At 40.2% G+C, this 25,255-nt stretch overlaps 1 protein-coding gene across 27 annotated transcripts in view; it reads right to left on the reverse strand.

Moving 5' to 3' along the window:
- The window catches only part of SCMH1 (Scm polycomb group protein homolog 1), a 187,765-nt gene that overhangs the window by 74,761 nt on the left and 87,749 nt on the right, over positions 1-25,255 (reverse strand). For 22 of the 27 annotated variants that reach the window (XM_023258555.2, XM_023258554.2, XM_023258539.2 and 19 more), the window contains 2 exons: positions 12,940-13,028; positions 7,607-7,850 (listed from right to left, as the gene is read on the reverse strand). The exons of 2 other annotated variants lie outside the window; for them this stretch is intronic. In XM_023258555.2, coding sequence (XP_023114323.1) covers positions 7,607-7,850; positions 12,940-13,028 — 333 coding nt within the window. Of the gene's footprint in view, positions 1-7,606; positions 7,851-12,939; positions 13,029-20,164; positions 20,211-25,255 lie in introns of all 27 variants that reach the window. 3 more of the 27 variants (XM_011284706.4, XM_023258553.2, XM_023258556.2) reach the window with 2 other exon arrangements.

Raw genomic sequence — 25,255 nt, forward strand, 5'->3', positions numbered from 1 at the left:
GCAGAGCAGAAGGGGCAGCTTATGGGAGCTGGAAGAGAGGTATGGGACAGGACTTTTTTGTCCTTTAGGCAGACATAATTACAATCAGTGGGAGAACCTAGATCCCCGCTTCATAATCTAGTGTCTCATGTCACTGCCCCATTTTCCTATTTCTATTTGTGTACCATAAGCATACAATCAAGAGAAAGCCTCATCTCATAAATACATGTATTTTTTTTGGACCAAAATAGAGCATTTAAATACTTCTGGCACAGTTTTCTTGAGATGTCCAGGCATCTAATTCAGATAGAACCCATAGCAGGCATCTCCCTGTGCTACTTGGTGCATAGCACGTGAGCACATGCTCATTTTCTTTCAATTACTCACTCAACCTGGGAAGCAGGCACCTGTCTCTAACCTCCACCTAGCCTAGCACCACCAAAAGGGGACGGCTCTACAATTGTCGGCCACACGGATGAATAAAGGCTGGAGTTTCTAGATGTGAGTAGAGTACAAGGCCACATCTGCGATGATGACAGAGATTGTGTGTGTGTGCATGCACATGTGTGGAGGAGGGAGGAAACGGTATATTAAATAAAGGCGAAGCCTGGAACTAGTATATCTGAGAAGGTAAAAAGGAAAACAGCCAAACAACCAAGTAGCTGTCCTCATTAAGGGCACCAAAAAAATTTGTTTCGCTCGCTGATCAATGTCCCCACACTGCTCGTGACATAGTGAACACGCCTTCTCAGAGATAGGCACGGCATGTTGGTTGCTAGAAGTTTCCTATGGAGAGGACGCTCTCCTGCTTGCTGTGGCTGAGTAGCAAAAGAAGTTGGACGGAAGGGCAGGTGTAGAGCTGTACAAATGTTTCTGGAGACGAGTGGCCTTTGCCATCCTGACTTTTGGCTATAAGGTTTCCAAAATTTATAAGACAGAACATTAGTTTAAATGGATTTCACTCTGCTGTGAAAATGGGAGTAGCACTCTCACTTTGGTAATTAAGGGAGTAGTGGCTTTAGATGTTGATGAACAGAAATGGAATCAGAATATTCAGCGTGATCTACTTCACTCAGCAAATTATTACTGAATAACTACCATGTGCCAAGTGCTGGGGAGATAAAGATGAATAACTTAGTTCCATTTAACAAGGAGTCTAGGCAGTAAGAAACCCTAACTTCCTAGACAAAATGAAAAGGAGCTTTCTCATTAATGCTTATACAGAAAAACTAGCAAAATTTCCATGTTGTAGGGGTAATTATTTGTTAAATAAGTAAAGCAGTTGCGACAGGTGTTCGACTGTAAGAACTCATATTTTGGGTTCTTTATTCAAAGAATATGTCCCCCCCACCCCCTCGCCAATCTTTTTATCCTTTTCGCCACAATGTCACTGCCTCAATTCTTTCACTGGCATATTATAACAGCTTGTTAATAGGCATATCTGCCTCCACCTTCTGGAAGCCACCTATCCTTTCACTGTTACCAGAATGGTCTTCTAAAACACAAATCTGACCAGCGACTCTACAAAGCCCATTCAATGTCTCTCACTGCTTTTAGGGCAAAGACCCCAATCTTTAAAACAGTCTAAAAGGGCTTCTTCTCCAGCCTTTCCGCTTTCCGTTCCTCTCTCTCCATGCTACAGTCTAGTTGTCTAAGCATCTTTCAGTTCCTCAACACATTTTTTTTTTTTTTTTAATCTTGGGCCTCTACTTCTCTGTTTCCGGTTTCAGTCTGATGTCACTTTCTTTGGAAGCCTCCTCTGACCTCCACCTTCCAGTCTTCAAACTAGGTAGGGGCCCTTCTGTACTTTATCACTTTGAAGCTGTAATTTTCTATTTGTCTGTACACTCCCCAAACTGTAAACTCTAAAGGCAGATGCTCCCTCAATTAAGCCAATGACTAGCACTCAGCTGTGGCTTAGGGCTTAGAACTTGAAAGAATGGATGGATGGCTGAAGAAAATCAACCCGTTAGTTGACCTACATGCTGTGTACATGCTGTGACCCACAGTTTAGCCTGGCGTGTGTTATTCTCGCCTCTACCCCGGTTTTTCCCTGCACAGTTTAGGATTACAATTTAACCAATCCTCTTTCTGACCCAGAATCCCAAAGTGGCTATAGTATAGCTTCCTACATAGTTTTATAAGAGGAAGAGGCCATCCATAAAGTATGGAAAATACTTTTTAAATGTTTCACAGAAACAATGTGAAGAGATATTCTGAAAGCTGTGTTCTGAAGCATCAAATTCTTACTCTCTAGACTAGAGTAAAACTACTATTCCCCTCAACCATAGCACCGAGTCAGATTATGAGGCATTCTCTTTGTATGATGCCACAGGTAGAAGGGGTGGAATGAAAAGGTAGGAGACCCGGCTGACCTTTTACTCCAACAGGTGTGCTCAAGGGCAGCACCTCTCCTGGACCCCATATTTGTATCAGCATATTGAGAGCAGCCAGACCCAGTTACACTCTATGAAGTCACAAGAACTTGGGAGTATAATCCAGACAGCAACACATTAATTTATAATAAAAACGTAAATGCGCGCGGTAGCTCACAGCTCACATTCTCTTCCTACTGTAAAAGTTGCATAGGAAGCTAAACTGTAATCTAAAATGGGCTCACCCAGATTGAAATCAGTGTGGATGTCAGGATGGTGAGAAGCCTACTTAAGTGTTACAGTCGAGCCAAATGGACTGAACTCTCTGTTTTTTAAAGTTTAAAAAGTAAAACTTGCCTGTTTCAGTTTTATGTTAAGTCACACACAAAAAAAGTGATGAGCTTAAAAAACAAAAACAACGCTTGCCTTTTATAACCAAGTACCCTGGATTAGCTGTAAGCTTTGTATTTGCTCTTATGAGAGTTGGCTGGGCGCCAGGAGTTTAAGAGCTGAAAAGGATTACTACCTCTTAGCAGAGGAGAAAACGGCCGGCGTGCAGGAGTCCCTGAGAGAGGCAGAGCCCTAGGTGGCTGGACGGCAGAGCAAAGTGGTAGGTGAGCCGGACCCAGAATCGAGCAGGAGACAGTCACAGGGGTCCCTTGTTACCCATCCCCAAGAGCAGGAATGGACAGTATCACAAGGGTGGGAGGGCCATCGAGGGTCACCTAGCTCAACCTCTCATTAGGAATCACTTGCTCACAGACAGAAGTTTGTGGCCCAGCTGGGACTAGACCCTCGTTCAAAGCTCTGATATTCCCCAACACTGCTTCTTTCCTATTTCGTATCAGGATCTGGAAGCCAAAATCCAGGGTCTCAAACGAAGCTTTGAAGAAAGCCTGAAGGAGAATGGGGAGAGTACAGGGGGGACATGTGTGAAGGCAATATGGCTCTAAATGGCCTTGACAGCTGGTCCTACTGGAAGATCTCCATGACTTCTCCCTCTAGACTCAAATATCAACAGAACTAAGTCACTTAATCCTCTGAAATTTATTTTTCTCATAAATAAAATGTATCTGAAAATAATTATGCCTAGTTGAGAGTTACCAGGAATATAAAGTGAAATAACGCATGTAAAAAACACTGAATAAAATCGGTGTTTTTTCCTATTTGCTGAGAGCAAGAAACAATCTCATATTACTTTGAATTTTTACCATTTGCACACGAATGGCCAGAAGGTAGGAAGGGAGGAGGAGACAGCATGATTAGAAAGAGAACAGGCTTACACAGAGAGAACATCTTGTTTTGAGAAAAGAATTGAGTAACCACATTTTTTCCACATTGGATCACTTGCGCCCTAGCCAGGACACTGAGGTGGCTGAAGTTCTGCTGTTACTGAACAGCCACACTGGAGAACCTACGGAGGGGGAGGGGAGGGGGGCAAAGGAACTGTTGGAGGAACCCTGGCTGCTGGAATGATGGCCAAAGGATCTGGTCTGGAAATGCCAACCGGAAGAAGGTCTCTCTCCACCTCTGAGCCATCTGCTGATCTGGTCATCTGCTGTTAAAAATCGCAGCTGTCCCCAGATACGCAAAGAGGAGGATGAAAACAGTCAGCAAACGCCTCTGGAAGCATCAACCACATAGTCGTATTTCTTATCAGCATGGTGCCCAGTCACAAAGGAATACCTGCCCAGCAACTCCTGGGCACAAAGACTCCCTGGTCTTGTGGCCGTGGAGAAACGCTAAGAGATTTACAGTAAGCATGATGAAACTGCCTAGGCAAGAAAGGGAGAAGACCAACCTACTCACTGAACATAGCCAGGAGCACCGAGGTTTATCCTACTTGTCTCAAGTAAGCAAAAATGACTCCGCTACTACCTCCAAGGCACTTCTCTTCTCCCTGCTTCCACAGAAGATACTGCCTCACAGGGCTTGCCAAGGGACAGCAACGGGTTGTTTCTCATAGCAATCTCAGGCGCTTGTTTCTTGAAGCATATGGAGGAATAGCACTTTCCTGAGGCAAGAAGTGTGTCTGACCGCTGCCCTGCCCCATCTCAAGTTTTCCCCACCCCAGTGCCACCAACCTAATCCCAGCAACTCTCCCCTCTTCCTCGTCCACAGTCAGCACAGCACAATCCATTCTCCATAAGCAGTCCGAGGGAGTTTTTAAATAACAGCTTTATTGATATATACTTCATATGCCATAAGCTTCACCCCTTTAATGTGTACAATTCGGTGTTTTTAGTAGATACACATATGTGCAAACACCTTCCCGATCTAATTGCAGAGAATATTTACCATATTGATCAAAGTGACCTCCCATTTCCCTCTCCCCCGTGCTACTGACAACCACGAATTTACTTTTGTCTCTGTGTTTTTGCCTCTTCTGGACAGCCCATACAAAAGCAATCATGCCACGTGTGGGCTCTTGTGATTGGCTTTTTCCTCTCAGTCTAATGTCTTTTAAGGTACATCTGTGGTGTAGTCTATTTCAGGACTCATTCCTTTTTATTGCCAAACAAGATTTCATATGAATATACCACCTTTTATTTATCTGTTCATCACATGATGAACACTTGGGCTATTTCCACTTTTTGGCTACAATGAATAATGTTGTCATGAACATACATGATACATTTTTCTATGGACATGTTTTCTGTTCTTTTGGGCATATACCCATGAGTGGAATTGCTAGGTCACAAGTACCTCCGTGCTTAATACTTTGAGTAACTTCCAAACTGTTTCCAAAGTGGCTGCACCATTTTACAATCTCACTAGCCATGTATCCAATTCCTCCACATTCTCACCAACACTTGTTATTGCCTTTTTTTTTTTTTTAATTTTTTTTTTCAACGTTTATTTATTTTTGGGACAGAGAGAGACAGAGCATGAACGGGCGAGGGGCAGAGAGAGAGGGAGACACAGAATCGGAAACAGGCTCCAGGCTCTGAGCCATCAGCCCAGAGCCCGATGCAGGGCTCGAACCCACGAACCGCGAGATCGTGACCTGGCTGAAGTCGGACGCTTAACCGACTGCGCCACCCAGGCGCCCCTATTGCCTTTTGATTATATCTTACCCATGGATGTGAACCGGTATCTCCTTGTGGCTTTGATTAGCATTTCCCTAACGGCTAACGACATGGAGTATCTTTTCAAGTGCTTATGGGCCTTTTATATTATCTTCTCTGCAGAAATGTCCATTCAAACCCTTTGCCCATTTTTTAATTGGGTTGCCTTTTTTATTGTTGAGTTGAATTCTGGATACAAGTGCAAGTGACTTTTTAAAAGTAAATTGGATCTTGTCACTCCCCTACATAGTACCCTCTAACAATTCCCCACGTTTAGAATAAAATCCAAATTCTCACTCTGGCTTTCCAGGTCCTACAGGGTTTTGCCACTTGCCTTCTCACACAGTGCTCTAGAGTAGAAGCAGTCTTCTCTCTGCCCCTGAAACACATACGCTCACGCACGTCTCAGCACCATGATATGTATGCCCTGTCCTTGCTTGGAATTCTTTCTGATCATTCAATTCAAATATCACCTTTCCAGACAAATTTTCCTGAAAAGAAATTGTATCTAAACAATCTCCTCCCAGGGTTCCCGGGTGGTTCGGTGGGTTGAGCATCTGACTTTGGCTCAGGTCATGATCTTGCAGTATGTGGGTTTAAGCCCCGCAATGGGCTCTGTGCTGACAGCTCACAGCCTGAAGCCTGCTTCGTAGTCTGTGTGTGTGTGTGTGTGTCTCTCTCTCTCTCTCTCTCTGCCCCTCCCCCACTTGTGCATGCTCGCGCTCTCTCTCTCTCTCAAAAATAAGTAAACGTTAAAAAAAATAATCTCCTCCCTCTGCCAAGAGGAATGAGGAAACTTTTGAGCATGATGGATATGTTCATTATCTTGATTGTGGGTCATGGTTTCATGGATGCACACATATGTCAACACTTTTCAAATGGTATATTTTAAATATGTGCCGTCTGTTTCACTTGTCTTACACTTTGATAAAGCTGTTAAACAAAAAACCCCTTCTCAGTCCACCTTTGCTGCCACTATTTCATTATACTTTATTCCTGAGGAGAAACTGGATCTGAAATCATCTTGTTTATTTCGTGATTTCGATGTTTATCACCCATCTCATCCCACTAGAATAGAAGTTCCAGGAGGGCAGAAGTGTTTTTCATCCTTGTAACTGCTGTATCTTCAGCTTGGCTCACAGTTAAGTGCTCAATAAATACCAGGCTAACTGAATGAATGAAACTGACAGAGGTTTAGAAAAGGGACTGACAGACAATAGGAAGGGTGACTTTCTACACCTTCAGATTAACTAGCACTTTTAGACTTCAGGGATGAGATTCTTAGTATTTCTTTTATTTAGAGCAGCTATCTCAAATTCTATTCTGGATGATGTCCAACACCATCATCATTAGAAACATAATTTACTGTTCAATTACTCTGTGGCACTATTCTAGCATTTTATATATACTCTTCCATTAGTAGTGGTTATTTTTATAATAATAGCATTATAATACCAATAATGTGGCATATTATATATTATCTAGTAATTATAATAAATATAATACAGGATGTAGTAACTATGATAAGAGCAGCAGTAATATAATAAAAACATTTGTTTAGCACTTGCTATTTGCCAGATATTATGTAAACATTTTACCCATATCATCTCATTTATTCCTCACAATAACTTTATGAAGCAGGTGTTCTTTTACAGACAGAGAATTTGAGGTTTAGAGAGGCAAACTAACTGCCCAAAGCCACCGGCTGGCAAAAAAAAAAAAAAAAAAAGGCAGAGCTGGAACTCAAACCTAAGTCTACTTTGCTTCAAAGTTCATGCTTCTCCCATTGTGCTATGGTGCTTCTCAAGTATCCTGATGGCACACTGCTACTCCAGCTCATATGCAAAGCCCCTGGGACCCGAGAGAGAGGTGCACCTTGAGACAATCAATGCTACTCAAACTCTGAAAGAGGTTAGGAACAAAAGTGACAGGGAGGAAAAGCTAGTTGCCTGAGAATAAACTACGATATTTCGAGTAAGGAACTTTTACTTTTCCCAAACTCCACATCTAGCTTCCTTGGACATTAAATTCTTATCGTTTCTGATTGCTCTCGGGCAGACACTGGTGTTTACCTAAGCTGCCTACTAGTGAGGTTTACTGAAGATACGCTGACCGTGGGAGACCCAGGTAACCTCCCTTACCAACCTGGGTCCTGATTTCAAGAGCTCATGGATGAGCCTTTACCTTTAGTGCCAGGTGGCTGTAGGTTGTCTCCGGTCAGGGAACACCAGCCCACAGGGAAGATGTCCCGGGAGTCGAAGCGGCACCAGTAGTCAAAGGCCCCTCGCCACCCATCAAAAGTGACAAGCACCTCTGAGCCCCGCACCTCCCCAATAGTGGCTGGGCAAATGAAATGAGGGTTCTTCCTGTCCACAGCTTCTAGCTTCATTCCCATTTTGAAGAAGTTGTGGGAAGGCGAGGGTGGTTCCTAGATGAGAAACAGAAACATACAGACCTAGATGCAAACACAGAGTCTGTGTGCCCCAAGAGACTGCTACCAAGTTTGGAATGACGAAAAAGTCACCGGCTGCTACCGAAGATTTATAATGAAAGTGTAGTCTTTCTTTTAAATGAATTTCAGAGTATACCAAAGTATTACTTTTTATGTCCTGACATTTTACCATTTTGATTCTGATTTTTTTTAAGAAATAAAAGGTAACATTTTTAAAGCTGAATCCCTTTTGTGCCCATTCCTCATGCATGTTTTCTTACTTTACTATGTATGTATGTGTGTGTGTGTATATACATATATGTATATATATACGTATATATATATATATATATGCATCCATTTGCATACTTCAAAATTTTATATAAATGGTATTATACCATACATATCATTCTACAACTTTTTTGTGTGTGGTTAATGTTACACTTTTGAAATTTACCTACATTGATAAATTTAGCTCCAATATATTTCAAGTGCTAATAGTTCATATTCCATTATATGTATATATCACAACATATTCATTCTATTCAGATGGACATTTAAGATCATTTCTAATTGTTCACTGTTTTAAGAGTTTCAGTGACCATTCTTGCACTTGTTCTTTTGCACACGTGTGGAAGGGTTACTTTAGCGTATGTAAGTAGGAGTAGAATTGCTGGATTATAGGACAGATATATACATCCTATGCTTTATTAAGTATTGTCAAATTGCCCTCCTAAGTGCTCATAACATTGCTCACTCTGTCCAACGGTGTGGATCTGCAGTGTAGTTGCAAAGATAAAGTTCTCAAAAAGTGTTACACACTCTATTCTTTCTCTGGTCTTACACTCTGATCCTGTACCAATAACAGGGTCTTACTAACATGGTCTTATTAAATGGGTATCTGGTAGAAAAAACCCCCTACTTTGTCATTTTTTAGTATGGTTTTGGCTATTCTTTCTCCCTGATCTTTCATTATGAATTTCATATGATCTTTTGCATGAAAGCTGATACCATGGAATCAGCTTTTCAAGTCCAGAGAAAACCCCTCTTTGGATTTTGAGTGGAATCCCAATGAATTTATAGATTAATTTAGAAAGAAATAACCTTTGTATAAATGATATTTAGCCTTCTCATCCATGAACATAATAGTCTTTTCCATTTAAGTATTCTTTAATGTAGATTTTTTCTTTAATATAGATTTTCAATTTTTCTTTATAAGTATCTCATGCTTTTATCAACATTTTCTAGGCATATTATTTTACTGTTATCATAAGTGCTATCTTTAAAAATTTTTAGGGGCGCCTGGGTGGCTCAGTCGGTTGAGCATCTATCTGGCTTCAGCTCAGGTCATGATCTCACAGTTTGTGAGTTCGAGCCCCGTGTCGCGCTCTGTGCTGACAGCTCAGAGCCTGGAGCCTGTTTTGGATTCTGTGTCTCCTTTTCTCTCTGCTCCTCCTCTGCTCATGCTCTGTCTCTCTCTCAAAAATAAATAAACATTAAAAGAAAAAAAAATTTTTTTTTAAATTTTATTTTCAAGCCACTTGCTGCTGTTAAATAGAAATGCAACTGATTTATTTATTTTTCTTAAAAAAAATTAATGTTTATTTATTTCTGAGACAGAGAGAGACACAGAGACAGTGTGAACAAGGGAGGGGCAGAGAGCAAAGGAGACACAGAATCCGAAGCGGGCTCCAGGCTCCGAGCTGTCAGCATAGAGCCTGATGCAGGGCTCAAACCCATAAACTGTGGGATCACCACCTGAGCCTAAGTCAGATGCTTAACCGACTGAGTCACCCAGGCGCCCCTGCAACTGACTCTTAAAAACTGATCAGCTTGGGGCCCCTGGGAGGCTCAGTCGGTTAAGTGTCTGACTCTTGATTTCAGCTCAGGTCATGATCTCGCTGTGAGATCAAGTCCCGCATCGGGTTCTGCACTGACAGCATTGGGCCTGCTTGGACTCTCTCTCCTTCTCTTTCTGCCCCTCCGTGGCACACACATGCACTCTCTCTCTCAAAACAACTAAACCTAAAAAAAAAACAAAAAACAAAAAACAAAAAACTTATCAGCTGATTTAATACTGAGTAGCTTATGCTGACCGATGCACCAATTTCCTTGTCTGCTTTATTGATCAATTACTGAGTGACATGTACTGAAATATTCGTCAACAACTGTGGATTTTCCAATTTGTCTAAATTCTGTCAAATTTTGCTTTCGTATCTGAGGCACTGTTTTTCAGGAGCATGTACTTTTTTTTATTAGATTGTGACCTCTTTAATGAAGTCTTTCAGCGACAAAGTCTCCTTTGCCTAATGTCAGTATAGTTAGCATAGGCTTTCTTGACAAAGATTTGCCTGGTGTGTCTTTTCTTTTCCTTTCAACATTTGGTGTATATTTTAGCAGGGTCTCTTATAAACAGCATAGAGCTAGATTTAAAAACAATCTAATGGGTATCTGACTGAACTGATGAGTTTAACCTTTTTTGCGATAACTGAGATATTTAAATTTATTACAATTATTATCTTGCCTACATTTCTATGTAACTTGATTTTTCTGGGTTCCTTTTTCTCCTTTACAGTAAATTGAATTTTCTTCCCTTTTTACCCCCTCCATTGATTCAGACGTTAACCATTCTATTTAGAATCTTTTAGCAGATTGCCTTGAGACTGTAGCTGTATAGTTGACACAATTCAGTCTAAAACTCATTATATGTACAGTCCCAAACAATCTCTACTCCTGAAATTTACCTACTCCTGAGTTAATAGGTATTTGATAATTCAGTTCCACATTGTTATTATACTTAGTTGATACAGTTACAGGCACTGCTTGCTTAGTTTTACCCACATGTTAAGCAATCTTTCCTCATCACTATTACGTCCATTCTTATTTTCTGGGTTCAGTGATCCTCCTCCTGAAATAGATTTTTCAGTTGTTCTTTCAGTGGCTGGAAGCATCTACTTGTACTAGTTTGTTTGGAAATGTCTTGGTTTTGTATTTGTTCTGAAATAATAGTACAGCTAGGTATAAAATTCTAGGTGGACAATAATTTTATTCTCAGTACTTGGAAGATACTGTTCTATGATCTTTTGGCTTGTACGGCTGCTGTCTGGAAATGTGCTGTCACGCTACCTGTAACCCTCTGGAAGGTACCCTGTGTGATTACTTGCTCGGATCTTTTCTCTGGACTTCAATTAATACTGTGATGTTTTAAGGTATGTATTTGCCTTTATTGCACACTCTGGAAAATTCTGTTAATACCTTCTTGAATATTCCTATTCTCTATTCTTTCTAATTAGTCTTTCCGAAGTTTGTGTTCAGCATACATTGGACCTTCTAGTATTATTCTCCTGGTCTCTTTTCCTTAATGTTTTCTACCTCTTTATCTCTCTGTGCTGCATTCTGGGGAAATTCCTTACATACATCTTTCAGTTAATTCTTCTTTATCTAAGTCCTAGTTTCTTATATACTTACCTATTAATTTGAACTTTTAACCATTAAGTTTCATTTCAATTTTTTAAAATATTTTTAAAAATAGCGTTTTGTACATCTCTCAACTTTTAAATTCCTTCTTTTTGTTCCTTAATCATTTTCAAATACGTAATTTATAATCTCTATCTGCTATTTCTATTATCTGGAAGCCCTTTGGTTATAGCCTTACTGTTTTGTTGGGTCCACTGATGTCTCATCATGTTGGGTTTATTCTGAGAGTATTTGAGGGCTCTGGAATTCTGAACAGAATACTCCTCTTCAGTGGTGCTTCACCTTTGGGACTCCTATGGCATTGTGTTGAAAGCAACCAAACCCTCTACAGAGACTTTGGGTTTGCTTCTGCAGACACTCAGAAAGAGCTCCATACAGCCCTGAAGTTCCTAGACAACACATGCGGTGTATCTGGACTTGCATGGGTTAGGCTGATTTATCAGGGGCGGTCACTCCCATTTGCATCCCACTGCAGAGCTGAGGCAGACACCTTCCTCAGCAGTATTAACAGTCTTTTCACTAGGAGGGACCACCTGAGGGACCTGACCTACTTGTCTGCGTGGCAGTCTCAGGGCCTGTTTCACTGCCCTGCACAGGCCCAAGTGCTCATCTATCCTACCGCGGCTGCTAAAAGACAAGATCCTTAGAAAGTGAGACTGGCAAAGCCCCTTAAGGGACCTGCAGGTACAGTACGTCACACTTAACACTGGTTCTCCTTCTTCATTCTGGCCTCTGGAGAGTTTTCTAACTTTCTGGTAGCTCAGCAAAGCATTTAAAAGAATATTTGTGGGTCTCCCTCCCCCCGCCCCACCACCAATTTGATATATTCTATAGCGAAAGGGTTTCTAGGTTGCCCAGTACACTATATTCTGGGAACCAAGGTGCTCTTAGGGTTTAGACTTAACTAGCAGCATAGGCAACTCTAGTTCAGGCCCCTTGACCTCATTAAAAGAGTTCAGCTGAGAGCAGACTGATTGCCTCATCCTTTGGGAGACAAGAAAGGATGGATACGGGTTCTACATCCCTGTTCCACCACTTACTAGCCATGTGATCTTGGGCAAGTTCTTTATTCAAAAGTTTTCATTTTCTTAGCTGTTAAGTGGAAATCATAATTCTTGCTTCAGAAAGTTAACTGTGAATATTAAATGAGATGGTGTATATCAACTCCAAACATCCTGTAGACACTCAAAAAATAGTCTCCTTCCTTTCTCTCTGTTTAGCATATGGAACTTAGGGAATTCCAACATCTGGGATAAGAATAGCTCCATTAGATTTATATCATATTTTATGTTTTATTGATAAACACATTTTAACTTCCTAACAATCCTGTGAGGTAGACAGACTCCCACTTACAGATGAGGACAAAAGGACATAGCTTATTAATGGTGGAGCTGGGACCCCAAAACCAGAAATCCTAACTTATGGTGTAATTTCCTCCAGGGATCATTGCTGCTTCATAAGGTACTAAAAAATCCTTCCACTGAACTAGTTTCTGAGAAGGCATCCTCAGGCCATAAATATAAAGTAGACATCAGGGGCTTAGTAAATGAAAGAATGTAAGCATTTGACCTTAGCAGTCTGCAGTGGTGATATCTGAAGGACACCATACCTTGTGGAAAATCCTGATGGGAGCCATCTCTGCTCCATTTAGTGTCTTCAAAAGGAACATGGGCCAAGAGGAGGCATTCAGCCGAAATCCTGCAGCAAACATAATGGGCAACAGATAAAAAACAGGTTTCAAAGGGACTGGTGATACCAAGTTTTCCCTTTGGAATCCAGCTACTCCTGTCACAACCTATGCTGTGATAGTTACAGAGTCACAGACTGTTAGGAAAGGACTTACAGGTTAAATAGAAGAAATGCCTCATTAGACAGACATGGAAATGAGGCACGTGAGAGGGAATGTAACTTGCCCAAGGTAATGTTGCAAAGTAAGTAGTGGAACAAAATCCCCAACCAAGTTTTCGGACTCTACGACAAGTATTATAAAATATGTATTATAATGTCTAAAAATCTTTCCTTGACAAGTCCAAAAGAGATGTGAGATAGGATCAACAAATACTCAGAAATGATCTAGACAGTGGGGTGTGAAAGGGGATATGATAATCTCTTAGGAAGAAACCAGGTATGTAGCATGCTACACCCAATAAACAAGTAAATCTTTTCGGTTTATCATAATATAAACTAACTATTTCTCTCTCTTTCTCTCACACACATGCACGTGCGCGTGTGTGCGTGCACGCGCACACACACACACACACACACACACACACACGACTACAGAACGCTTTCCAATATTCATTTTTACTTAAACAATTAAGGACCAGACAATGATGATCATGGAAGGGATAATCCTATCCAAAAATATTCATTTTCCAAAAGAATAAAAAGAAGCCTAGAGAGATTAATTGTCCATTGTCGTTCAGCAAGTAAAAGCCAATAAGAACGTACCATTTAACTAGTAAATTGTAAAAATAAGATTGTTATCGGAGTTAGGTCTTCCAGCTAGAGTTCCAAAGGCCTCCTTCAGATTTGGCTTCAACTCTCTATCCTGAGATGCCCAAATCTTGTGCTTTTTGATAGTCTCCCAATCGCCCTCAGCTTTCCTATTCTTGACAAAAGAACAGATAGGCTGCCTCAAAGCTGTAGAGCTGGAAATAACAACAATGACATCTGTTATTACTGACCATTTGACTAGATATTAAGCCAGTCACCTTCCACAGTCTATCTACTCAAGACAACTCAGGAAGGTAGCTACTGTCTTCCTTTTATAGATGAGAAAAGAGGTATAAAGTAAACTTATGATTTCAAAATGAGCAAATGAGAAAGACAGGATTGAAACCCAGGCAGTCTGATCCTTAAGTCCACACTGCTAACTACTATGCTAAACTATCAGCGTGCAGGTAAAATGAAAAAGGGAAGAATCAGCTTTGGGGAGTATTAATTAATAGCTATAATTAAGGGGGAGGGCATGGAGAGAGAGAGAGAAGAAAATGGAAATCAGAGAGTCATCACCCTGTACGATTTAAACTGTCTCAAAGCTGGCTAGGCTAAGCCAAGTTCCCCAAGGTCAGAAGATGTCTTGATAGCTCCTTCACATCAACAATGGTGACAGCGATGCGGATGCTCCTATCACTTAATCTAAAATTGCTATTGTTTACTTTTTTGCTTGCCTAGTTTTCTTCCTTTTGGAAAAATTCTATGTGATTTGGTGGGGATGTCTATCACATGACTACCAACCTGGCCATGGAATGCGAAATAATGCCATTTAAGAGCATCAGACTCCCCTACACCAAGAGTGTGTGTGTGTGTGTGTGTGTGTGTGTGTGTGTCCCCAGTTGGGTCAACTGTTTTCCGACATGACAGACACACTGAAGGAGTCTTTCCCTGAGGTCATGGCTATAAGGCTGTTTGTAGGCTTGGCACTGCTACAGGGAGAACAACTGAGAATAAAGCCAACGTAGAGCAAGATGTGGGGAATCATGAGAGGGTTTACAACTCTGTGTTCAAACCCACTCAGCAGCAGGCCTTACCTTCTTGGTTATACGGTCTCAGTCATTCCTGCTTCCTCCTTTTCCTCTTCTCTAACCTATTTTGAGTTGAGTTTTTGCAATCACGGCCAAAGGATTCTTGACTACTACTTTTCCTTTGATCAGGGTAAAAGAAAAAAATAAATTTCTCCAGAAACTCAGGCCCGGTCTGTGTGTGAGGAAAACAACTCTCCTTAGGTTCGTCAAGGACTGACGCAAGTCAAACCTAGAGCAGATGGGCCATGAATGGTTCACTACACTTATGGGCAAGACGTGGCAAGACACAACTATTCGAGAGAAATGCTTGCTATCCCTGGTAAAAGAGATTAGTAGAAGGAATGACTGCTCAGTCAGAACACTCAGATTCATGCCCTCAGTTCCCAGCAAGTGCCTCGCCATGTAATCACCAATTCCATTTCTTAGAAAAGGGTTACTCAGGAGCTTCCATGTCACATGAACTTAAAGAGCTAAAAAATAAAAAATAAAAAAAAAGTTCCCTCAGCTCTGGGAACACTTAGAATAATATTATAATAGCTAATATGCACTGACTGCTTATTATGTATTAAATTCTCTACATGCAATTTCTTTCCGGATATTTGAAATACTACCATGAGGTACACAGTATTATTCTTCTTAGTTTGCAGAAGATGAAATGGAAACTCAAGCATCTTGTCCAAGGTAGTAAGTGATGAAGATTCCAATAAATGGCGGTCCTACTCCAGACCTCATGGTTCTTAACTATTCCGTTTCACTACCTCCTAGCAAGCTCCTTCAAGAGTAGAAGGGCAACACAGAAATGTTACTAGCCCAAGGAATTATTAAGGGACTTTATTCCCCAGCCCCCTAAGTGAGGTGGAACCCCCCCCCCACTTCCAAATTCAAATGTATCTATAATTTGTATTGGGAAGTCATAGATAGCGTTTTAACATTGAAAGGGCCCTCAGAGACCATACAGTACAAAAATTTTATGTTGCAGATTACAAAACTTAAGTCCAGAGGGGCTAAGAAACTTATTTGTGGTCACATAAGTTGCTCTTATAGAATGAGGCTGGAGCCCTAAGCCCTCTCATCTGGTTCTCTTTCACTACACTATGCTGCTTCCAAAGAAAACATTATGCACATATGATGTTCCAGGCTCTATGTGCCAAGCACTTTAAGTGGGTTATCTCATTTAATCACTACTACAGCTCTGTGAATTAGATACGAGAAACGTAGCACTGGTCCAGACACCAGCTGCCTTGATTTAAATCTAGTCTGCCACCTCCCTGATGTGTAACGTATGGCAAATTACAAAAACCTCTCTCTGGCTTTAGTTTCTTCAAAAATAAAGTGAGATAAAAATAGTAACTACCTCGATGGGTTGTTCTAAGGATTAAAATAGGTTAATACATGTGAAAGACTTAAAACACAGCTTTGTATATGATAATATATATAATAGATATACACGCTGGCCATTGTAGATGGAAGGACTGAGGTTAGAGAAATTAAATAAAATATCTAAGGCCACTCTGTTAGTAAATAGCAGAGGCAGGATTTAAGACCAATTCCTCTGTCTCCAGAACCTTCATTATTAATCTGCATGTTAATGTCTTCAGATATTTATTTCATCACTCAGCCCTTACTGTTTTTATTGGTAAAAAAAAAACAAAACAAAACAAAAAAAGTGTTTTTATTGGGTCATATATTGGAGAAAGAGGGAAGGGAAGAAGATTAAAAACAGTTACTTGAGGATCTCCTCCAATTAAACAATGGCCTGCTTGTGAAGAAAAGAACAGGTGTGTCAGAAATCTTGACCTCTGAAAGTGGGAGCACCTCAGTGCTTGGTCACTGGTTCTCTTCCTCTTGGTCCCCAGTCTCCCCCAGGCAAATAGGGCTGCCAACTTATATCTCCAGCTCAAACCTCTGCCTTGAGTTTCATGCCTGTATTTCCCTCTGCCTTTTTCTGTAAGTCCACTTGGATGCTAAGAGGCCTCAAGATGAGTAAGTCTCAAGCAGAACTCTGGATTTTGCTGCCTGCCCCCAACTTGCTCTTTTCTCCAGTGTCTCAGCTCACTTAATGACACCACTTATTAAAACCCAGGCGCTCAGATCAAAATGCCTAGAAGCCACCTGTGATTCCTCCCTTCCTAGCACCCCTCAAATTCGATTCGTCAGCAAGGCTTGATGGCACACGCATCTAATAATATACCCTGAATCAAACCATTTCTCACCATTTGAGATTTCTCACCCACCAGTGACCGCCCTGATCTAAGGCACAGTCACACTCTGCCTCGAATGCTCAGCAGCCTTCTAGCAGACTGTCTCTACTTTTGCCTCCCTACTGTCTGTTCTCCACATAACAGCCAGAATGATAGGTTTGCGTGTTTTTTTAAATATAAATCAGACCACATCACTGTTGTGCTTACATCCCATACACAAGTAAATCTACAGTCTTTAGGCACGTTAACAAAGCTCATGCGGTCTGGAATGAACTTACTTCTCGTAACTCATCTGCCCCTCATTCACTGGTCTTTCTGTTCCTGAAACACACCAAGCTGTGTCCCTCTGCCTCAAAGACTCCCCCCTTTTCTCAAATCTTTGTTAGTTCTTTGCTGAAATATCATCTCCTCAGAGAGGTGTTCCTAGACCATCCTACCTAAAACAGCCTCCTAAATCCTGCTCCCTTCTTATTTATATATATTTTTAAGTAGGCTTCATGCCCAACATGGAGCCCAAGGTGGGGCTCCATGAGTTCATCATGAACCTGAGATCAAGACCTGAGCTGAGATCAAGAGTCGGACACTTAACTGACTGAACCACCCAGGCACCCCCTGCTCCCTTATTTATCCTTAGCTCTTATCACTGCCTGAATTTTCTCTCTTTTTTCCTTGTAATGTGTATGTCTTTTCCAACTAGAATTTAATTTCCGTGAGAGTTTTACTGAACAAAGGAAAAATCTCCACTTATTAAACAGGTACCAAGACTTGCTGGATACTTTATTATGTTATTCCACTTAATACTCAAAAACCAGGTATGGCAGAGTTTATGAAGGATCTGGCAGGCGACTGAAATTCAACGTTAAAAGTCAAGGTAGATTAATTTACCAATGGCCACATAACTAAGCTTGTAAGTGGCTGAGCTAATATTACAAAGTCAGGTCTCTTTAATTCTAAACCCAGGCATGCTGCGAGTTTTCTGTGCTTACCTAGGATTTCTTTAAAAATATTTATATGGAACCAGTTATAAAGAGCTTCCAGATATTCCCAAGACTGTGGGATTACTGAAGAAGTTAGGATCCATTTGTTTAACCTTGACCTGAGGAAGCTCTGGAACGAGATGTAGATCAGCAGGTCTAGAATTGAATCAGAGCTCATGCCCTCTGGTGGCAAGTAACAGAATAGCACTCACACCAGGAACCACATGGTTGTGGATCCCCACTCCCCACCCCACCATTCATTGTCCCATATAATTCAAAGCTTTGTGAAGTTATTAGACTCTGTGGCCGTCAAGATGATTCCAAACTCATTCTCTTCTCCCAGAGGAGCTTTACATACATGTACATCCACAAATACATGTACAGAAATATGCCACTAAGTCACTGTACAATCCTGGACAACTCACTTCCCTTTCCCTGTTTCTGTATTTGTCAGATGAGGACACTGAACTAAAGCCAGGCTTCCAAACTGAGGTTGAGTACACTATCTCAGTTTTACCCCATGCATGAAAGAACACACAAGTGAAACTGGCAGAGAGGTGCTGAACACACTGTCTTCCCTGAGGAAGAAGTGAATACCCAACCTGACCATTTGGGGAGATTGGATTCCTTATAGTTCTCATAGGACTCCATCCCCATGTCACTGTTACAACCCCATATACACACTCAAACTCAAGTTAATTCAGATTAATTTAATGGGCGGTTGTGACTAATCTTGAGATGATATATGTATGCATGGGTCTGGCAGGGTCCTTGCTGTAGAGAAGAAGGAGTTTAATGAATACTTACAAAAAAATTTTTTTAACATTTATTTATTTTTGAGAGACAGAGACAGAGCATGAGCAAGGGAGGGGCAGAGAGAGAGGGAGACACAGAATCTGAAGCAGGCTCCAGGCTCTTAGCTGTCAGCACAGAGCCTGATGTGGGGCTTGAACTCATGAACCATGAGATCATGACCTGAGCCAAGGTTGGATTCATAACCAACCGAGCCACCCAGGTGCCCCTAATGAATACTTTTAAAATTATCTCTGCAAAATAAGCATTTAAGACACCAACAGTTAAAGTAATCTCTCTCTAAGATTTTGGGTTATTTCCACCCCCACAAGTTTCTTTTTTTATTTTTATTTATTAAAAAAAATTTTTTTTAATATTTACTTTTGAGACAGAGCGCGAGGGAGGGGCAGAGAGAGAGGGAGACACATCATCTGAAACAGGCTCCAGGCTCTGAGCTGGCAGCACAGAACCCAATGCGGGACTCGAACCCACGAACCGTGAGATTATGACCTGAACCAAAGTCCGACTCTCAACTGACTGAGCCACCCAGGCGCCCCACCCCCACAGGCTTCTATAAAGAGCTTATATTTCTGTGATAAATGAGACGTTTATCTTTTTAAATCCCCCTTTCTACTGACAGGCCCTGGAGGCTACTTAGCAAATGAAAAGACAGATCAGTGACAGGAATATACAAAGGGTTCCTTTCAAGTCAAGGTACCACATATACCCACCCCAGAGCATGTGACCAAGTTTGCTGACCAGGCACTTTGTGCTGGGATCCTGACACACTTGACTAGGAGCCTCACCAGAAGCCAGGTTCTGTTTTAGACCAGGGACAATCCAACAAGGACACTGGGATCCCCTGGGGAGCATTAAAGAATACATTGGTCCCAACCCCAGAAATTCAGATTTAACTGATCTGAGGTAAGGCCTACGCACTGAAAATTTTAAGAGCTCTCTGGGTGATTCTAACTGGCAGCCAAGTTTGAGAACCAGTGATCCAGACAGTCTTTTTTTTTTTTTTAGAAGAAATAATCACAGTCTTGAGTAGTAGAATAGGTTAGTGAAACAACAGGGTGTGAGGAAAAGGTTGGCAGCATTGAGATAATAATGTCACCTGAAAATCATTCTACCTTTCCACCTTTCCCCCCGGAAGACTCTGGCAGGGGGGTACGAATGTTCCTATGTGAACAGAACACACACACATACACACAAAAACCATACAAGATTTTACAGGAGAAGAAGGCTCTTCTAGAGCAATATTTCCCAAATATAGACCAATTTCATTAGAGTCTCGGGAGAGTCATTTGACCATGCAGAATCCCAAGCCCCATTACCTAGAGATTCTGATTCAGCAACTCTGGGGAGAGGTCCAGAGGAGGCCTGGGGAACATGAACACACACACATATATATGTATAATTATGTACATAATTTATTTAAACTTTATTTTGAAAAATCTTAAACCTAGAGAAAAGTAGCAAAAACAGTACATGAACAACTATGTATCCTTCACCCAGATTCAACAACTAATAACATTTCACCATATTTGCTTTCCATCTATCTACACACACTTTTTCCTCTGAACTATGAGAAAGTCAGAAACATAGTGACACTTCACCCCTAAATATACATCAGTACATTTGTCCTCAGAACAAGGATGTTCTCCTTTAAAACTGTAATACTGTCATTCCCAAGAAATTTAATTTAAAATATCCTCAACTGTCCCCCAAATGTCCTTATAGCAGTTGAATTTTTTAAGTACGGGAGCGGAACGAGAATTACATATTGTATTTGGTTGTCCTGTTTCTTTAGCCTCCTTTAATCTAGGCCAACCCTGTTGTCTTTTGCTGGTTTTTCATGAAACTGATATTTTTGAAGACTGTGGGCTAGCTGTTTAATAGAATATCCCACAATTTGGATTTTTTTTTCTGATTGTTTCCTTATGATTACATTCATGCTGAACAGTTCTGACAAAAATACCAGTGATGTTGAGTACTTCTCACTTCATTACTTTAAGAAGCACATAATGTGGTTTACCTAATTATCAATGATACTGAATTTGATCACTTGTTAAGGAGTGACTGACAGACTTCTCCATTATAATTTCCCTTTGTAATTAATAGGGAACATCGAGACTATGTGAATACCCTATTCTCCAATAGGCTTTTTTACCCTGTGGTTTTAGCACTCACTGATTATCCTTGCCTGAATCAATTAAAATGGTGGTTGCAAAATGGTAATTTTCTATCATTCTCTCTATACTTATTAGCTGACATTCTGCAATTAGACCTTTCCCTGCAACTCTAAAGTTTTTTATGTGTATCACTAGGGACCTATGGATGCCAATAACATTGTTCTCTTGTTTTCATTATTCTGTTTGTTACTCTTACTGTTCCAGTTTTGGCTGATCAGAGCCCCTTCAAGCTGGCTCCTGTGTCCTTCTGATATGTTTCTGTTCTTTAAGACTTCTTTTCTTTCTGGCATAATAGAATGTTCCAAATTCACCTTACATTTTCTCTTCTGCTCAGCCCTGGAATCAGTCATTTCTCCAAGGAGCCATGATTCCTTTTAGTGGAGAATGGGATTTAGAAACCACATTGCTACTGAGGTGTCATTACTTTTAGGCCTTTTCAATGAACAGAACTTATATCATTATATAATACAAATATATATACATATATATATGCATATATATATATATATATATATATATATATAATTATATACACTTTTTAAAGTTAAGAGTTCATAATAGATACCTCCAATTCAAATTCTATACTACAGGGTTCTTCATCTTCCCCATCCTATATTTGTATCTTCTTTACTCACTTGCCCTATCCTCAATACACGCAAAATAGCTTCAGATTAAGGTAAAACTACTAACATTGTTAATAAAACATCAGGATTTATTTGAAGTTCCATTTTTTCTTTGAAGTGTGTCCCAATGTTATGATATCCATTTGATACATAGTTCAGTTTGTTTCTGTTTGTAATCAATTTCAGAATATGATTTGTTCTTTTCTCTGGTTTAGTTTTATTTTTAAAGTAAAACATCTACATAATGCAAAAGTCAAGAGAATATAAAAGAGTATTCTCAGAGAAGTCTCACTCTCATTGCTATACTTTCCACACTATTCCTAGATACTCTCAATAGGTGACCTTTTCCTTATTTTCTGGTTTAACATTCCTGTGTTTCTTCTCATAAAAATAAGTATATAAAATATGTAATTTCATGTATATTATAAAACGTGTGTGTGTATACATATTTCCCTTTCTCTTTCTCAAAAGTAAGTGGTATTAAGTACATTCACATTGTTGTGCAACCATCACCACCATCCATCTCCAGAACTTTTTCATCTTCCCCAAGTGAACTCTGTACCCATTAAACAGTAATTTGCCATTCCTCCCTCCCCACCAGCTCCTGACAACCACCATTCTGTCTCTATAAATTTGCCTGTATTATGTATCTCCTATAAGTGGGATCATACAGTGTTTGTCCTCTTGCAACTGGCTTATTTCACTTAGCATAATGTCTTCAAGATTCATCTACATTGTCGCACGGGTTAAAATCTCCTTCCTTTTAAAGGTTCAGTAATATTCTGTTGTATGCATATACCACATTTTGTTGATCCATTCTTCCACGGATAGACATTTTGGTTGCTTCAACCTTTTGGCTATTGTGAATAATGCTGCTAAACATAGGTATACTAATATCTGCTTGAATCCCTACTTTTAATTGTTTTGTCTATATACCCAGAAGTGGAAATGCTGAATCATATGGTAATTCTATTTTTAACTTAAAAAAAATTTTTTTTAATGTTTATTTGTTATTGAAAGACAGAGAGAGACAGAGTGTGAGCAGGGGAGGGGCAGAGAGAGAGGGAGACACAGAATCCAAAGCAGGCTCCAGGCTCTGAGCTGTCAGCACAGAGCCTGATGCGGGGCTCGAACTCATGGACCGTGAGATCATGACCTGCGCTGAAGTCAGACACTTAACTGACTGAGCCACCCAGGCGCCCCTATAAGTATATTTTTGTGCCAGTACTACATGTCTTATTGTTGCTTTGTAATAAGTTTTGAAATCAGGAAATGTTGAGTCTTTATTAGTGTGCTAATTTTCGTCAAAGGTCAGATGACTTTCTTCCTTATAGCTATCTTTTTTTGTTTGTTTTTGTTTTTTTTTAAGTTTATTTTGAGAGAGAAAGAGTACATGAGAGCATGAGCCAGGAGGAAGAGGAGGAGAGAGGGAGAGGGAGAGGGAGAGGGAGAGGGGGGAGGGAGAGGGAGAGGGAGGGGGGGGGAGAGAGAGAGAGAGAGAGAGAGAGAGAGAGAGAGAGAGAGAGAAAGAGAGAGAGAGAGAATATGAATCCCAAGTAGGCTCCTTGCTGTCAGCCCAGAGCCCAACTGGGGCTCAATCTCATGAACTGTGAGATCATGACCTGAACTGTAATCAAGAGTCAAACGCTTAACTGACTGAGCCACCCAAGCATCCCTGTTATAACTATCTTAATATGGTGAATTTCATTAATGATTTTTCTGAAGTTAAATCTTTTTATTCCAGAAAAAAAAACCCCACTAATTTGCTTTGATAAATTATTGTTTTAAATGTGTTGAATTCTCACTTCCTCATATTTTACTTAGGATTTTTGTAACAAAATTTATATATGAAACTGTGTGTGTGTGTGTGTGTGTGTGTGTGTGTGTGTGTGTGTGTGTGTGTGTTTAAATCAGGCTTAGGTATCAAAATTCTACCTACTTCATAAAAAGAAATCTGTATGTTTTCCTATTTTTCTATGATATGTATGGAGCTGAACTGTCCAGTAGACAGTCACCAGCCACGTAAGGCTTTTTAACTTTAAATTACAATTACACAAAATTAAAAATCCTTAGTTGCAGTAGCCATATGTGGCTAGACAGCACAGATATAAAACATTTCCATCATCACAGAAGTTCTGTTGGGTATCACTGATCTCTAGCAATTTAAGTAGTAGATAATCTGGTCTTTAAAGTTTTGTAGGACTCCCCTGTAGAATAATCTGCACTTAAGTGCTCTGCTGCAGGTGTAGTTCTTTGAAATTTTTCATATGTTTTCTACATACCTGTTTAAATATTGTAATGCTATTGGGTTCAGATTTTACAAAGAGTATTTTCCTACTTCACCTCACTTTTCTAATTTATTTACACAGAGTTATTTCCCCCCCCTTTGTCATCTCTACTTTTGTGTATCTGTGCTTATTCCTTTTCTTTAGTAGGCTAACTACTTCGTTTGTGTATCTTGTGTATCATCCTCCCAAAGGACCGGCATTTTGATTTATTGCTTTTCTATTTTCCACCTCGTTAACTTTTGCTTTTACCTTTCTTTTTCCTTTTTGTTTTCTTTGTGTCGTGACTCTTCTTCTAGCTTTTTGAATTGGGAATTTAAATCCTTAATTTTTATCCTTCCATTTTTATTGATGTCAAGTATTTAAATCTATCAGTTTTCTTTCAACCATTGCTTTAACTGATCTCAAAATTCTGATATGTGTTTATTAATTATTTTTTTAGGAGTTTTGCAATTTTGGTTTATATTTCCCTTTTCACACAAGAGTTGTTTAGAGTTTTAGTTTCAATGTAGAAGGATATTCACCAGGAAACAGAGTGTGGTATGTGTACACATACGTGATCTACCTTATTCATTAAAGACTTCAATACCTTTAACTTTTGTCCTCTTGGCCTGCCTTGCCTTGAGAGGAGTGTTAAATCTATCAGTGTGTTTGTCTCTATCTCTTTGCACCTACAATCATTTCCATTTTACGAAGACACATTCTTTGTAATTTGGTTCCAAAATATTTTTAATTATTACATTTTCATTGTGAATTGTGTCACCATTAAGCATTACAAAGTGGCTTCTTTTGTTGAATGCATCCTGGTCTGAATTCTTTTTTTTGTTTTTAAATTATTTTTGTGTGAGAAAGAGAGAAAGGGAGAGAGAGACAGAGAGAGTGCAAGCATGAGTGGGGGAGGGGCGGGGGGGGGGCGGGTGGACAGAGGATCCCCAATGCTGACATCAGTGAGTCCGATGCGGGGCTCAATCTTACGAACTGTGAAATCATGACCTCGGCCAAAGCTGGACACTCAACTGACTGAGCCACCCAGGCACCCCTCTTGGTCTGAATTCTGCCTTGTCTAATGTCAGAATTGTAGTATCTGTTATTGTATTGTTTGACTTTCCTTTTCATACCCTTAACCATCCTTTTATTTTTAGTCTTTCTCATTTATTTGACTTTAGGTATGTTTCCTGTACACAGTATAAAGCTGGGTTTGACTCTGAGTACCAATCTGAATTTTTTTTTTTTTAATTTTTTTTTAACGTTTATTTTTGAGACAGAGAGAGACAGAGCATGAACGGGGGAGGGGCAAAGAGAGAGGGAGACACAGAATTGGAAGC

This window comes from Felis catus, chromosome C1 (genome assembly GCF_018350175.1).
Source record: "Felis catus isolate Fca126 chromosome C1, F.catus_Fca126_mat1.0, whole genome shotgun sequence".
NCBI classification, from domain to species: domain Eukaryota; kingdom Metazoa; phylum Chordata; class Mammalia; order Carnivora; family Felidae; genus Felis; species Felis catus.